This window comes from Lepidothrix coronata, unplaced genomic scaffold (assembly GCF_001604755.1).
Source record: "Lepidothrix coronata isolate B3197 unplaced genomic scaffold, Lepidothrix_coronata-1.0 Scaffold22, whole genome shotgun sequence".
Taxonomy (NCBI): Eukaryota; Metazoa; Chordata; class Aves; order Passeriformes; family Pipridae; genus Lepidothrix; species Lepidothrix coronata.
In genome coordinates, this window is record NW_016690202.1 from 4,120,071 (window position 1) to 4,137,942 (window position 17,872).

A 17,872-nucleotide genomic window follows, 5' to 3' on the forward strand; every position below is an offset into this window, starting at 1 on the left:
AGGTGATACATGATTTTTATTATCTCATAGAATTAAAATTCTAAGTCCAAAAGCTCCATTGAATTGCATCAGCTAAATACTTTTAGCTCAACCTGCCATACTGAAGTTAAAAAATAAGCTTTCAGATGGATAGCTTTTCCCAATGCAGCTACAAATTCAAAGTGTCATTTGAAAGACTCCCCCTCCAACACATTGACCAATTATGTCAGCAGATAGTTCTTTCTGTATTCAAAAACAAAAACTCAGTATTCCTACACACAAACTTCTCTTACTGTGGTTCCTGTATTATGCAAATTGATCTATTTCAAAATATTTTACACATTACTTTGACATACTTAAATTCCAGTCAGAAATAGTATCATCGTCATCAAGTTCATCATCATCGTCGTCATCATCTTCAATACCATCCTCTTCATGTTGCTGAGCCACCGTCTTTGAACGATGAAAACGAGGCCTTATGTCCTGCTCACTGTCTGGAATAGCTTCATCTTCTTCAACATCCCCCTGTCATCAAATTGTTTTATCAGATAAACTAGTCCAACCATATTGCTCAAGGAAGTTAACAATGTAGTTTTAGTCCAAGACTTTGTAAGTATATAAGATTCACATCCCACTTGAGCTGCCCAACTATCAAAATGCCAATGCTCCTATGTTCTCCAGACTAATTTACCAGAAAGAGGACAGAAGATACAAGCAAGAGAGATACTCTCACCCACAAAGTATCCTTCTTGTTACAAAATTAATCAATGGGAATGAAATAGAAAGAAATAATAGAGAAATTCTGGTACACAGACATATTCTGAAACACAGTCATGAAAAAAGCCATGTATTCAATCTGGAAGCCATTAGCACTAATTCTCAACATTTTTTTAGGCTGCATTCTTGAAGTAGTTCGTGGTAATAGTATCCCAGCTCTGCCTAAATTGAGTAAGCTGGGACTGGGGGCAAAGCAGGAGAGCCACAGATTATTTTCCAACAAACATAGCAGCAGTTGTATTTAGTATTTGGAACAGCATACCTTGCCCCAGAAAGCTAATTTTCCATTGAACAGATGGTAGGCCAGATCTACCCATTCTGATCTGAATCATTCTGCTTTATAAGTCAGAAGCTAACCAGCTATTCCTCTAGAGTAAATGAAACTGATACTCACCTTCAACAGAATAATATCAATCTCTGAATATTTCATACCATTTACCAGCACAGGTATCAGCCTACAAAGAAATATTTATGCATGTTAAAATAACACATAAAAAAGCAAGCCAGTTTTCAGCTATACAGACCATAATTTTGGTTGTAACCCTCACCTCCCAATCCAAAAGAAAAACCTTAGCTAGTACCTGAACAAAAGCTAGTACCTGAACCAAGCTCCATGTCATAAAATTATGCAATACTTTGTAATGAGAAAAAGTGTTATTTTTAAATTACAAACTTTTAAACAGAAGTAGCCAGCTGGCACAACTGATGAATTTATTCTGAAGCACCTTTCAGAAATTCAGGTTTTTCAGTAAGAATTCCAACTCCTATAATATACATGATAAGGTGACTCTTGACTTATCTCAATACTACTTGCCACTTCATTTACTTGTGGATGAAGACCCTACCTCATTACTGTTAAATATGGAAGCCTAACTACATTAAGTCCTCCTATCACTTTGTGGCTACTTCAGTAAAACAAGACCCCAACATTGCAGAAATCTTGACTAATCTGTATTAGGTTTTATTTCGTTATTAAACTGGTTATGGTTATGGGACTCCAACCATACAGATGTATAGCTAAAAAAGTACTAAGAGAAAAAAGTAAAATATTTCACATAGAAACACATTCATCACAACAAAAAAAAATCCATAAAAATATGTATTACAAGTCAAAAGAAGCTAATGACAGTGGATGACCCAGCAACACTGACAGACTCAATCTTGCTATATTCTGCAGCTGGATGATTGTTTTTGAAGGTGCTAGGCTTGCACTAATATTCACACATTGCACTGGCACATTACGTTCTAAACTTTGAATGAAGGAATAGCAAGTATAGACATTTTCACTAATTCATTGGCTTTTCTGCAGCATACTTTGTGAAGTATCCGTTTTATAAGAAAGGCTACAAGCATAAAATGGAACAAGATGTTAGATATCACGTGAACATGTTTTAAGAAAATCTTGTCCCACTTTTAATTTAGTGTACAAAATTTTAAGATTATCATCAAGTATTGACAAACTTATATAGCTCCCTACGCAAAGAGAACTCACTAAAAAAAACCTGCCTTCAACACACATGGCATTAAAAGATCATGGGAAAAAAATGTAATATTATTCTTATTAAATTGTTTGTCTAGAAAAAGCTTCTAAAGCTTTTTTTAAAAAGTTTTCTTTAAAAATTCAGTATGATGGTGTTGCAGTGTCAATGTTCATGTAGCCAAAAGAGGTTTAATACTAATAGCTATTAACTCTTAGTGTTACATATATTATATATTATATAATTATACAGTTATATACTGCAGTCATTAACTACATAATGTGTGTTGGGAAGGGAACAGGTGGACTCAAGAACGGTGCTATCATTCTTTTGCTTTTTGAACTACAAAACTAGAAACTAAGTAAGACCATTTTAAAATTTAAAAATCATTTCTCATAACATTGGTTCTCCTGTTTTTAATTCTATTCCTTCTCTGCTACAGTGCCGTGTTCTAATCAGTTTTCTGCTTTCATTGCTTATAGAAACTGGAATTTTCCTTCTTTTTTTTTTTTATTTACTTCACATCTACAGTGCTTATTTTTGCTGAGAAGAATGTGTCCCCTTCAGTCTGTCATTCTGTTCTTCCATTCAAAATCTTGAGAGTCTTTACTAATTTCAAAGATGTTCTGTGCATACATGAAAAGAAAGAGTATTCATTTGCTGGCAACACTGAAGAATTAATTTCCTGTTGTAAAAGACTTCAGATTAGTTTGGAGAAAGTTACAAGCACCGTTGCAGACATGCAGATGTTTACACTTCACACGTGGATATTCACTCCCATTCAATCAACGTTCTATATTTTGAGGCATAGGATAACTTTTTGAAAGTTAGAAAAACTAATATTTGAAATTTAAACTATCAGGCTGCAGAAGTGTGAAGGAACAAATTCTACATGCTTTCTTCAAGTTTAAATTGCAATAGTAATTGATATAAAATTGATTCCTAAATCCAAGTCATGTCATGTTGTCTTATGCTCTTTTTAAAACGAGGAACTTTTTACACAACTATGCACATAGAAGCATTGCACAGAGATGCCCACATCAGCAGTAGTCAAGACAACACGTTCATGGTACACAAGGTATTACAAGTAATGTCATGTGAAGACGTTTATTTGAGCGTAAGTGCATGTTAGCATATCTTTGCATCCATGGGAAGCTTAACAGCTTATTAAATTTGAGGTAAACCACTACAGTGACACAGTTAAGTTGTTTCTGGAGTTCACAGGGTCTGAAATCTTCAGAAGTCTTTTCAATTATACTATGCACAAGAACTAGCTATAGGAAAATTCGTCTAAATATACTGCAAGCTAGATACAGTCTCTATAAAAGAGTACCCAGGAACAAGTCAACTGAAGTTTTAAGTTTAATGAGTTGTAATTCTTAATACTTACTTAGTAAGATGCCGACATAATACATCTTTACAAATTGGCTGTTCAGCCAAAGTCAGCCAAAACTCACAAGCCTCCAAAGCCACATTTTCATCTTGGTCCTGGGTCCTTTGAAGCATGTACTACACAATATAAAAATAAATATTTAAGTTAGAACTTATTCATTAGTAGCTCAAAGAGCACCTCAGCTATATAAAATAACATGCCTTATCCTTGTTATGTTACACATCCAAAAAAGTGACAGCTTCAACATGTAAAGTGGGGCAGTACCAGCACCACCTGTATGTATATGTATGGCCAGTCTTCGCGAGCGAAGATTTGGGAAAGGTCATTACCCTTCGAGCCTGCGCAGTGGATTTTTTAGGTGAGACCCAGCGTGCGCTGAACTGAGCCCACCCTTTAATCCTGAGGTTCATCTGCCGGGGCCGAGCAAGCTTGGACAGTGGCAGTGAGGTCCCCAGGATGTAGGTTTGTTTAGAGCGACCTTCTCTTAGATGGATTGCCTTACAGGGCTGACGAGCTCCATCTGCCCGGGGGGCTGGGAATCGAACCCGGGTCGCAGCAGTGAAAGTGCTGCACCGTAACCACTAGACCACCAGGGGCCCCACCAGTGCTAGATTTTTAACACAATCTTCTCATTTAGGGTCAAGCAATGCCTTGACTTTGATCCCAGTCATTCTAGGATAATTATTTTAAAGAAGAATAAACAACTGCCATATGCACTGCCTGTCAAACACAGTGTCAAGTTGGCAATTAGATAAAAAGAAATTTTTGCAATCTCAGTCTTGAAGGAAGAGTAACATAGCTGTTCTGATAAATGGTTTTTATTTGTTAATACTTCTGCAATACCAAACAGGGGAATCTTCAGGCAATCTAGAAAATTAAACTCACCTCAACTATACTAATCATATGAGGAAGAAGGCGATCCATCCGAACTTCCAGCAACATTACCAGAGCACGGCAAACATTTTTGCGTACTTCAGGCTCCTCATCACCAGCCAGCGCAAAAAGATTCTGTTAGGAAACCGTAACAGTTGAAAAGCCTCTATTCATCAAGTTCAATTTCTATTAAAATTGACACTGCTGGCAAACTTAATGGCCAGTCTTCGCGAGCGAAGATTTGGGAAAGGTCATTGACCCTTCGAGCCTGCGCAGTGGATTTTTTAGGTGAGACCCAGCGTGCGCTGAACTGAGCCCACCCTTTAATCCTGAGGTTCATCTGCTGGGGCCGAGCAAAGCTTGGACAGTGGCAGTGAGGTCCTCAGAATGTAGGACCTGGCAAACTAAAGTATGCAAATACGTACTTCTGTACTCGCCTACCCCACACCTCAGAATACTATTTTATTTCTTAAAGATGTATTAACTCAAATTAACTCTTCACACTCCCAACATATTTTACACATAACCATGACACTGTGTAGTATTAACAGCACAAGAACAGTACTTCCTGGATTATTTTTTTTCTTCTAAATGTAAATTCTATCAGTAAACAGAAAATTGTGTCAGTACATAAGAGTAGCAAATCAAACAGTCTAGATAACTCAGAATCCTTCTCATCCTTGTTTAGTAGCAGTATTCAGACAGACAAACAGGCCCAGTGACATGCACTTTCCAGGACAGGTAAGAGACAGACCGTTGTCATTACTTTTCCACCTTTACACAGCAAGAGCTTACCCTATTTATGAAAATGAAACATCTTTCAAAATAAGTCTATTTTTTGGGCTTACTGAGTGGTTACCTCTGAGCACAAGCATACAGAATGAACTTCAGTCCATGGGGACTGAAACTAAGAATGGGCAACCAAAAATGGGGAGTCTAGGGGCAGCGGTGGTTGTAAAACACAGTTCAAAACTCCTGATAAATCAGACTTAACTCCAACCAAGAATACACACCCACCTCGATAAAAGAATCTATGTGCAACATAAGAGCTTGAGTTCTGCTGATGATAAATTGATTGACGCAAGCCACAGCATGAGACCTACAAATGGAACAGTTAAAATACATATTTTCATGAATTAAAAACATTTTTAAACCGTATATAGGCAGCAAAAACATTAAACAAATACCTTCTAAGGGCAAGAGAGAATAAATCTACATATCTGTAGTCTAACCAAACAAAATAGTAAACCACATTTTAAATACTGTCTTATACTCTGAAATACCTAATAAATATTTTAAAATAAACTATTCAGTAAAAAGAAAACAGGGCAGGATGACTATGGCTGGCACATTTGTTCTGAACAGAATGTAATGATGTTCTTTTTGGTTATATTATGATTGTAATCTTATCAGATATTAATAATTCCATACAAGTCAACATGGCGAAATTTAAGCAAGACCTTCTTCGCTGCTAAGTATGCAACTTCCTTTGCAATATTTTTAGAATTTAGTGAGACTAATATGTGTCAACAATGTAACTATAGCTTAGAACAAACCCACACTCATCGTAGGATACATACTCATGATAGAAATATTCTAAAAAACAAAGCATTGTTATTCTATTCCATTTCACGTAAAGCCATTACTTACATGTCTTTTTCATTCTCAGACACAAAAGTCAAATTCTCAAAGCAGAGGCACAAGGCAAAACTACCTCTAACGCCCCTTGAAGATTCATTACAGTATTTTTACTAGTGCAACTCTAAACTTTTATTTTGTTCGACATTTCTTGGAAGACTGTCTCATAAAACATTGTTCAAAAGTTGTCTTTCGATAGATTTAAATATAAGGTATTATTGTACTGACACTACTAGTCCTTAGATTTAAATATAAGGTATTATTGTACTAACACTACTAGTCCTTTTCATACCACAGCACTATGTACTCAAACTAGGCTATGGGTCAGCAGGTAGCCTGCTTTAAATTTGAAAGTGGTTTAACAGTCTCAAATCCAGGAACCTTGCAGCATAAGAAAGAAGTGAGAGACTGTATAATGTAGTAAGGAAAGAAGCATGTTTTCTCCATCTCTCCCAGCTCCAGAAAGGAGATTATGAGATTAGCTCAGTTGGTTAGAGCATGATGTTAAGAACACCAAGGTCATGGGTTTGATCCTTGCATGGGCCAATCATGTAAGAGCAGGACTTGATGATTCTTGTGAGTCCCTTACAACTCAGAATATTCTGTGAAACTTACTAAGTTTTATCTTTCCACAAGACCAAGTTCACATTTTATTACATATTATTCTCAGTGTGCATCTTTTATAGGTAAATTTCTCAACCCTATCAGAATCGTAGCATGATACATTCTAAGTTATAGTCTTCCTCTTAAGTCTTCACTATCTACCACTCTTGGCAATAAAGAATTGCCACTTCCAAGTTGCCAAATTTTTCAATATAATTTTCAAACAGGAGTTAAAAACACATTTCACAGAATCACTAAGAATCACAGAATGGTTGAGGCTGGAGTGCATCTCTGGAAATCATCTGGTGCAACCCCCTGCTCAAGCAGGACCACCTACAGCCAGTTGCCCAGGACCATGTTCAGCTGGCTATTGAATATCTCCAAGGACAGAGACTCTTTCACCTCTCTGGGCAACCTGTGCCAGGGTTTGATCATTCTCACAGTAAAAAGGTGGGTCTGATGTTCGGAGGGAACCTTCTGAGTTTCTGTCTGTGGCCACTGCCTCTGGTTCTGTCACTGGGCACCACTGGAAAGAGCCCAGACATGTCTTTTCTTCCTCCCTCTCTTCAGGTATTTAAACACATTGATGAGTCTCAGCTCTTTCAGCCTTTTCTCAGACATCTGTTGAACTCTTTCCAGTATATCCATGTCTCTTTCACACTGAACTGTCCAGAACTGGACAGTACTTCAGGTGTGGCCTCATCTGGAAGATGAACGGAAGGATCACCTTCCTTAACGAGATGGCAACACTAAAGCCCAGGATGCCGTTACCTTTTTTTACAGCAGAGGCACTCTGGCTACTGTTCTTTGTAATGAATATTAGAAATAATAATTAAATTCTGGAATTTTTCTTCCACGCTGTTATTTTAGAGAGATTTAATATAGTTTTACAGTGAAAAGATGATGAGCCCATTCAAATTGATTCAGCTGAAAGTTCAGTTAAAAGCAGGACTTTTTTCACCAAAGCTCAGAAACTTTTGTCAGCAAAAGAATTTTTACTCTCCTATTGCTGAAGCCATTACAAAAGGAATGCAAAATTATTATTTCTAATCAGAATATTAAGTGCAAACCCCAGCACTGAATTTTTCATAATAATATGCAAAAACTTTAAGGAAACAATTTGATTTTCAAAATCATTGAGAGGGGAGATTGTTGCATTAACCAAGCAGACAAGCATGGAAATTACTGATGCATGGAATCTTTGTCGATCTCTGCAGGGTTATTTAAAAAAAACAAAGCAGGTTTTAAACAGCTCTACAAAATAGCAGCCTTGCTGCTCATGTAAATAAAATTTAAACATAAAGCCTACAGGTAACTGTAAGCACAATATATAAACCTACCGTATTTTTGGACTGCTGTGCTTGAAAAACTGCAAGAACTTAGGTATCATGATATTGAGTGGCCGATCCAACACATCACTATCTAAAATTTCAGCAGAATCTTCACATATTTTCTGAAGAGCGCCAAAAGCACCCTGTTTAAAAATAAATAAGTAAGTAAACAAACAAATAAATAAATATATTCTTTCACATTCTGAAGAACACCAAATTTCAGACTTTGTATACAATAGGTAATTTCAGCACAACACAGTATATGTAGCTAGTTAACACTGTAAATGCAGCTAACTTAATATGGATTAAACTGAAATATCCTTAAAGGCATTTTATTTAAACCAGCATCTGCCAGCTCTCAAGCTGTGTGAGTCAGTAATGGATAAGTTGTAATTTTAGTTTTAGCGTTCAATGCTCATCTATTCAATCATATTTTAAAAAATGTTTAAAAGCTAGCTCTTATTTTATAAATAAATAGAATGGGGCAGGAGTATCCAATTTAATTAGATATATAAATGTATTTCCTTTCATGATTTGTTATGGGGCTAAACAGAGATGACACTCAAATTGAGTTCCATTTTCAAGCATTTTTTTCTTTCTCTGAGAGAAAGCACCACTAAAACACTACACAACAGCATGGTGTCTTGGACCATCAGTCATCTCTGAGGATCACTTTATACATAATGTTTCATACACTTCCATGGAGACAGTATCAAGTAATTCAAATGGCAAGCAATCACAGATCACTTTTCCAGATTAAGTTACAATAAGAATGAACTCTACTTTTATGTAAGAGAAAATTCAGGGTCAACTTAATGACACTGATGATGCCTAAAAGAGTAGTAACTTCAGGACACTTCTCAGCTGTGAGATACGCCAACTATCCATCTGCAATCTTATTCTGCTTTTATGCAAAAAACCTAAATTCATTTGAATGAACAGTAAGAACATGGACTGCAGGTAGAGAAGAAAGTATCAAACTGAGCCCCTATTCCCCAAGGAGAACACATGGACACGTATAAAGACACACAGAAATGCACACAATACTATACCTATACAAAGTCTCTGTGAAGAGAGATAAAAATAATCAAATTCAGATGATACTCTTAAATTTTCTATAAATCTCCTTACCTCACAGGTATTGTAATCTTCAGAATCCAACAGGCTGCAAAGCTTTGGCAAGAGTTCTGGCCAATTCTGTAATTCCCCTTTTGAGGCAATGGTTGTTATCAGAATGCCTAAAGGAAACAGAATAATGAAGGAAATGAGATCTCACATACTTTCACATTGTTCATATCAATTTTTCTTATTTTTCTCCTCTCAGATATTGTAGGACTTAAGAGATTTCTTGTTTTGTTAAAAACTGGCATGCATAAAAGAAGGAAGCACATTTAATTGCACGTTACTTGAAGGGCTTTGAAAAGCAAAGGTGAGTTGTTCCTTCCTGCTACCATGAAGGGCTCAGACATTAGAAATCAAGCACAAAGTAATTTCACTTAAGGAAATAAAAATTTACAACATTTATACACATATATATGTATATAAAATAATAATTAAAAACATGGCAGGGCAACTTCGGCTCTAAATTTACTAAACACTGTGCAAGTCTGGACCTTCAATATAGAGTATCCACTTCGGGTTTGTGATGATACAGAAGCATCAATGTGCCAATCTGTCAAATAAACTTACAACTGAGTGCTAAGTTATGTGTTCGCAACTCTACTGTGTTTACACAGAATATTAAGGACAGATTCTAAGACCAAGATACCTAAAAAGAGCTTAAACACAGGCAAGTCATCCAGTTATGGGCTGTGAGATCCAGCAAACAGACAGGTCAGCCCAGAGAGTCACTAATTCTGTTTCCAGAAATCCGAGGAAAAACTAATTAGGTGACAAGAACAGGGAAGGCAGCTTATAAAACTAGGACTGAGTTTGTATGAGTTCATTTTGCCTCAACACAAAATGAAACAGGTAGCATAATCCATTCTGCTACTGGAAGTTACTGCTAAGGAGTATGAACATAGAAGAACTTGATACTACTACAGCCAGTAATCTCTCAAGTGAAAAGTGATGGAAAAAGCTTCCCAAGCTTTTTCATTGAGCTAATCACAACATATCATTTTTCTTTGGAATAAAATGTTAAAATTCTTGTTAAATACACAAGAATACAGGACAACATCACAGAGCAAAGGACATTCTGGACAGGACACACAGCAACTAAACAATATTTTGCATCATGTTTCCTTTGATGAAACAGGTTGGAGAACTCACACAGACAAAGTGCAAAAATTAAGACAGAAGCCAAATACAGTTTTACAGCTCCAGAAGTAGTTTGTATACAGTTCTCTTCATAACTGCAACTGAATAGAAAAGATTCCCAAAAGCCTATGGAGATCTATGGAGTCTTAAAAGACTACATTTTTCTTGAATATTATCATCCTGTAAAGAACACCAGATTCATTAATAGAAAATACTTATCTTAGTGATGCTAGATCTTAACCACTTCTTTTTCTTTTACAAAAATAACAAAATAAATTAACTTTCTTGCCTCCTAGTCAAAGCACTTAATTTGCAAAATTGTCTCTTTAACTTAGATCTGGCACAAGTTTGTTTGTACATTTAATACAAGTTCAGAAACAAACGTAAGAATGAAATTCCTGAACCTCCTCTGGACTAACATGTGACAGAAATCATTACAAGCCTCAAAGGGATAGGTAGTTTTAGGAAAAGAGTTGGCTGAAGATCTTTTCAAGGTCTAGAAGCATTTTCAGAAGATGATAAATGGTCTGGCTATATTTGTAATATGTCCAAGCTTTCATAGCTGAAGGAAACTATTGAATTCAAAACCTACTTTCAGTGTTTTTCCAAAAGGCCTATTCCAGACAGCAACAGGACAAACTAGGAGGAAATACTTCCAGATGCATAGGCAAGAAGTGACTTGAGGCCACTGGCCCTTGCAACAGAGATGTACGCAGTTCAGATCATACATGCCATTACAAACTTTCCATACAGATCTGGGGAAAGCCATTTAACACTGTGCTAGTGCTTTCGAAATGTTAAAGAGACACTTTGGTAGAGACAAAGAAAAAAAGAGACTAATATCGGACTACCAGGAACTTAGAGAGGCAACTGTTATAGCATTTGACAGTTTGCAAAAGGTTTTAAGAACAATCAGGAAGCAGCCACATAAAACTAAGTTTCAGGAACTTATGTTCATGCTAAAAAGAATCTTCATCGGTTTCCAATAAGCATCATTTTCCAAAAGCGAAATTTTCTCTACAGACCTTCTGCTTCATTTGTCCAGCAGGGAACAGAGACACCAGAGAAAAGACCAACACTTTCATGGCTTTCTCTGCAACACTTCAGGTACAGAAATATGGAGATCAGAGAATAATCAAAGTAAAGAAATAAATCAGTTTAGTAGCCTGAAGCTTTTTGACAGGTTTGGGCTAGACAAGGCCCTTCCTTCTGACCAGCATACTAAGCAACACGGTCAGCAAGCTGAAACTGAAAGTCTTTATAAAGATGGTCTTTGATTTGTAATTAACTTCAAAACAGTATTACAGAATCTTTTGATATTTCACTTGACAAATGTGAAATCTAACTAATATAGCAACTGGGCTAATTAAGCAGTAAATACACAAGAGAACAAACTCCAGAGGGATGTCAGAAATTGTTAAAAACATAAGCTTACTTGTTTTGACAACATCTTTTATGTCACTGTTTCAATTACATGTAACCTCAGTTTACAGGATCAATTCTACAATGAAAAATTTAACACAAAGAAAAAGCAGCTATGCTTCATTACTTTTATGCCAATAATAGGACAGGGGGAAGGCTGGGGTTTTGAGTGTGGTTCTTGGAGCCCCTGTAGCTCCTAAAGTTGATTTCTGAACTCCATTACTTTTAAAAGTTGAATTTCATAACAAAATTTCCCCTCATAGGGCAATCATTAGCTTTCAATTTCCTCCTGCAGTGAAGCTCTCCAGTCCTACTACTAGTCTTAAATGCTCAAACTATTTTTCCTGCTTGTGTTCAAGTGGAGCTACCACTAAGGTCATGCCTTGGACTAGAATCCTTAGCAAGTTTTAAGAACAGTTGCAGGTACTTCCAAAAGAGATGCATTTATATCCTGGTAAATTTGTGCGTTCTCATAAATGCAGCTTGAACTTGAATCCATATTTCAAGATCAGCACACAGGGTTTTAAAACCTGTACCACACAGTACAGAGAAGTTACACTCTGTTGCTCCTCTGGGGATTAAAATAAGGATAAGCCAAGTAAGGATGCAATAATGTGCAGTTATCATTTGGTCTCTAAGTCACAGTTCTAAAATCAACTCTATTACCATGCTCATTCTCCTCAGCAAAGTGACTTTGAAGGACAGGATTAATCAGCTTGCCTCTGTCTTGGCCAAAAGGTATCAGCTTTCATCTGGCTAGTACTAGATGCTGGAGACCACAGAGCGAATCTTGCATTAAATCTTCTCTGATTCTTTATTTTGATGTACTTATTCATCTTGCTCTTAGAATGCCTGAGATCTTATTTGCAATTGGCTCATTAAATTGATAGTGCTTAAACTGCAAAAGCCAATACTCATCAAAAAGGTCAGCTCTAACTTGCACATGCCAACTCATGCTAAGAAGGCAGTCTAGGCAGGTAGTAATATATTTACAGCTAAGTAGTACCAAGAAACGAGCAGGTACCAGACCAACATCATTACTGAGAGAGATAGCTCCAGAGATCCAACAATTCAAACAGAGAGCACAACGCACATGCTAAACAGCTTATGCAAGCATATAGTTCATAAGTTGCTACCATTTTCAGAGTTCATATATGCTGAAAAATCCCTGCAAGGATCAGTTAAAGCTGAACAATAACTGAGCTACTAATCCACAAGCACTTTGTACCAGGAGAAACTAAACAGTAACTGCTTGAAAACAAACGATCCCTGCCTCCCTCAAAAAATTACCCCACAGATCGTCACCAAACAAACCTAAGACAGCAATCCAAGTGGAACTAGAATATTTTCTTTAGTCAGCTCCACTGTACTCCACTGAAAACTCCTATGAACAAACAAGTAAGAGTGACTCTTCTACAACCTGAAATCCAAATGTACTTGCCACTCAAAGACATGGAACATGGAACATTAATATGGAACATTATGGAACATTAATAAATATGGACCATTAATAAAATTCATTGTAAAGCATCTTCACAAGTGACAAGACAGCAGGAAAAAGCTAAGAAATGAGTATTTTTCTCTAGAAGGAATCCTATAGAAAAAGCAAAGGGTTCTAAAGGAACAGTAACTGGTAGATTATTTTATAAGGAGTCAGCCGATACAAGCTGAGTTTCTTTCTGAAGTGACATCCATACCCATTTTCTCGAGAGTATTCAAATATATATTTTATGTTTTTCTAGTTTTTGAGCAGAAAAGGAAAATTACTACAATACTGGAGAAAATCATATTCTCAAAAGAGCAGACAGAAAACCAACTTTACCTTGAAATAAGTTAAAATAATACAAATATACACAATTTATGAAAGATGTATACCAAAACAAAGTATTTACAAAATCAGAAATTTGTGTAACAAAAAAGAAACTTCTCACTGGAACTAGATGATCTTTAAGGTCTCTTAACTATTTTATGATTCCATGTACACCACACTTTATCTAGTATTTTCTGACAGAAGGTATTTAAGAACAGAACCTCCTTATGTGAATGCCTTATGCATAGTACGATGATTCCCTGAAGGGATGTGCATTTGTGTGCATATGGGCAGTGACGTGCAGGAAATCAACTAAAGGAAGTGTTTCCTTGATGTAACCAGAGTAATGAAATAGTTAAGTTAGACCTTTACCTTATTCCCATTTTTAGGTTGAGAAGCTGGCAGCAAGCTCAATTTTAGTAGATTCAAAGAAACTTACATTCAGTTACATTTCACGAAATATGAACTGAATTGCTGTATCAATTCTAAGATAATAAGAATCAAAAGTGTGACTTTTTATATTCTCAGTAAAGAAAAATACTAAAATATGGTGAAATGTCTCATTAAAATCTGACACTTATCAGAAGCAAGCACTTTTAGGAGTTTAATTAATAACTGTTATGTCACTAGTGCAGCTCTCACCCATATCAGTAACATTTTCAGTATGAAGAATGCAGTAATAAGAGCAAACTTACCTACAGTAGCTCTAATTAAGGGGGAGGAATCACCAATGTTGTTCAGACATTCACTTTTAATGAAGTCAGTTACCCCATTTGGAAAGTTGTGAAAATGTGCTTTTACGTTATTCTTCAAGATAAGACCACTCAAGGAACGTGTTGGCTCATCTGCAACAGAAAGTAATTACAGTCAACCTTCAATCAGCTCACAGGAATAAAGCAGATTTCCAGAACAATGCAAAAAGATTAAAGTTTATATAGAGATATTAATCTTCATTCCCTTATCTCTCCTTGCAGCTACACCCAGCAAACGTTTTCAGGTTCAGAGTACACAAATCAGAAGGCTGGGCAATCACCAACCATATGAAGTTCGACATGGGAAAGTGCTGGATTCTGCACTTGGGATGGGGCAACCCTAGATGTATGTATAGACTGGGGAATGAGACGCTTGAAAGCAGTGCCACAGAATGGGACCTGGGGGTCCTGGTTGATGGCAAGTGCCCTGGCAGCCAGGAGGGCCAACCCTGTCCTGGGGGGCATCAGGGAAAACATCACCAGTCAGTCGAGGGAGGGGATTGTCCCGCTCTGCTCTGCACTGGGGCGGCCTCACCTTGGATATCGTGTGCAGTTTGGGGCACCACAGTATGAGTAATATGTAAAGCTATTGAGAGTGTCCAAAGGAGGGCAACAAGAATGGTGAAGGGCCTTGAGGGGAAGCTGTAGGAGGAGTGGCTGAGGTCACTTGGTCTGTTCAGCCTGGAGGAGATTGAGGGGAGAACTTATCACAGCCTACAACTTCCTCATGAGGGGAAGAGGAGGGGCAGGCACTGATCTCTTCTCTGTGGTGACCAGCGACAGGACCTGAGGGAATGGTCTGAAGTCATGTCAGGAGAGGTTTAGGTTGGATATTAGAAAAAGGTTCTTCCCCCAGAGGGTGGTTGGGTGATGGAACAGGTTCCCCAGGGAAGTGGTCACAGCACTAAACCTGGCAGAGTTCGAGAAGCATTTGAACTTGGGCACATGGTGTGATTCTTGGGGTGTCCTGTGCAGGTCCAGTACTTGGACTTGATGATCCTCGTGGGTCCTTTCCCACTCAGCATATTCTGTGATACACTTTTCCTATTTATTCAATATCAGAATATCAGTGTTACAAACTCTACATTTTAAGAAAAAGTTTTGAATAGACATATAGGCAAGAAATATATATGAAGTCACAGGATATAGAAGACTCATTAAAGACATCAGTTAGCAGAAGACAGACATTTTGATTATACTGACTAGCTTGCTGCAACACTGATACTGTAAGGAACTGATGACAAATCTGCTTTCACCATAGTAAGATACAGAAATGATGTAGGGACTATGTAGTAAAACCGCTACCCTCTAATCCCACAGAAATAGAGTGCTCAATCTTTTCAGAAAATTAAGTACAGTAATTCCTTCAGAAATTAGCTATTCTATTGAATCTATTAAATTAATAATTAGAGAGAGAAGGAAAAAAAATCTTTAAACAGTGTTAACAGGTAAGTGTTACACAGTGTGAACCATAAGAAAAATGCAGCTAGAATTGACCTGAACCGAGTAAGAATTTAAGTTCAGGCAACAGTTTCAGTTCTTTTCACTGAAATTTCTCTAAGTTACTGGGCCAAGTGGAAGAATTGGAGAAGAGTAGTTTAGATTTTTCATTTATAGTGGAGCAGATTCATGTTTGTTTCTTCAACCAAGGGCACGAGTAACTTGGTATTAGTTCTGAAATATGCTGAAAGAGAAATCTGAATGTTCTATATAGAAAGTGTTAGTTTACAGTATAAGAAAATTTAAATTCACAGTTTACAGCAACCCTTATCAGCACTGAAAGCTACTTTTAATCAGCATTTTAATCACCTGTTTGACTTTTTTGTATAAAGTGCTGATTTGGGTGAAATAAGGAAACTTGTGCCAAGAATTAGTTTACACATGGATCTATTCCAACCCTTCAAAACTATTAATATTCTAACAGAAATAAGGATAAGCAAAATAAGAGATACAACTTTCAAATTTAAAGTACTTTCAAACTAAAGTTACTGCATCACAACACCAAGACTCTGAGTACACCGCACTGACCGACAGACACTAGACACTTTATATATGTGGTCTGTGCTAGTTAGCATAGAAATACCACTTTTCAGAAGTGAGGAGTTTGTTTGGCTGATCAGAAATTAAAATTCGTTTTTATAAACTGATTTTGAGTGCTAAAACCACTACCATCACATAATTTTTAATCTTTTTTTTAATGTTCATATTTCAGTTATCCTAAAGAAGAATCAGTTATAATGCTCCATAACTATGAATGCATTGATATATAAACAAGTCTTTGGAATTCAGTAAGTTTATAGACCATGAAGCCATCCAATAAATACATATTTGAAACAATTCTACAACTTTACCTACTGTTTTAAATACTCATCACCTTCTAAACAATGTAAAAATTAAAACTTATTTCACTTGCACAGTACTGCATTTCAAGGGCCAGAAACTTTTCTGGGAGAACAGAGAAGGGGGGAAGAAAGGGTTTATTATTTTAAATAAAATACTAAAGACTGTATGTGTGGACAAACTTTTCCCAACCACGGAACTTATTTGTGAGTTGTATTAGGACTGTTATTTGGCAAGTCAAATCAAGTAATTTTGTAAATGTTTAAAAAGTTTCAAAGATATCATCAGTAAAGATATGGTAGAGATTGACCTAAAGAAAGAAGTTATCACTTGAACTCTTTTATCAGTCTCAAGTTTGCTTGACATGGTCTCTGAATCAAAAGTGAAATCTTCACATCAACTCTTACACCACTATAGTACGTCAAACTCTGATTGTTTTACGGAGCTGTCATGCAGTAATAGGTACACAGACATCTTCAAGAAATCCAATCTTCCATCAATTATTACTATGATTTAAAATTATGCCTGGCGAGAAAAGAAGCCAAGGGACTTCTTTAATTTCCACGTTTTAAAACCTTGCAAGCCACAACAAAACAGCAGCAACCACAGATACTAAATACAACAGTTACTGTAAATCTGTATCAACTATCAGTATCTTCGTGGGGTGAAAGAAATCAGAGTGACAACCAAAGTCTGATTAGAATACACTAAATCAGCCACTACAGACTCTAGAATGAAAATACTAAGTAGTGCACTATTAATCTTTTAGAATGCCTGGCTACAGCTACAAAATGGATAAGGCAACAGTTTCAATTTAACCAAGCAGAGATACATACACTAAGTTCCCTGTGTCAGAAACAGACAGATTAGTCAGTTGGTTTAGATAAAAATCAAGGTCACATTAAGGTGAAACTTCAGGACCATTTTTTTCCTTTATGAACTATCCTAGGGTGTGCAGCAGCTTGAAACATCTTTAATCCAGTCCTTCAGGCAAGATAACAAAAAGACTATTCTTCATAGCAGGTGATTATCTCAGTTATCTGCAACAAAGATCCCATGCGATTCACAGTGGAAGTTGCATCTCTGACAAATGAAAAAGAAGTAACGAAGCAAGAATAAAGATTAAAAACAAAAAGCAAAAACAATTATCACCATACTGAGAGGTGACAAGCAGAAATCACAAAGAAGTACTTTGTGCTAAACAAGTACCAACTACT

General features: G+C 36.6%; 1 protein-coding gene across 2 annotated transcripts in view; it reads right to left on the reverse strand.

The window, feature by feature from the left end:
* Positions 1-17,872, reverse strand: part of TNPO1 (transportin 1) — a 67,585-nt gene that overhangs the window by 17,837 nt on the left and 31,876 nt on the right. For both annotated transcript variants that reach the window (XM_017808207.1, XM_017808208.1), the window contains 8 exons: positions 14,259-14,408; positions 9,204-9,310; positions 8,082-8,215; positions 5,518-5,599; positions 4,513-4,635; positions 3,625-3,743; positions 1,151-1,211; positions 336-504 (listed from right to left, as the gene is read on the reverse strand). In XM_017808207.1, the coding sequence (XP_017663696.1) occupies positions 336-504; positions 1,151-1,211; positions 3,625-3,743; positions 4,513-4,635; positions 5,518-5,599; positions 8,082-8,215; positions 9,204-9,310; positions 14,259-14,408 (945 nt within the window). The remainder of the gene's footprint in view (positions 1-335; positions 505-1,150; positions 1,212-3,624; positions 3,744-4,512; positions 4,636-5,517; positions 5,600-8,081; positions 8,216-9,203; positions 9,311-14,258; positions 14,409-17,872) is intronic.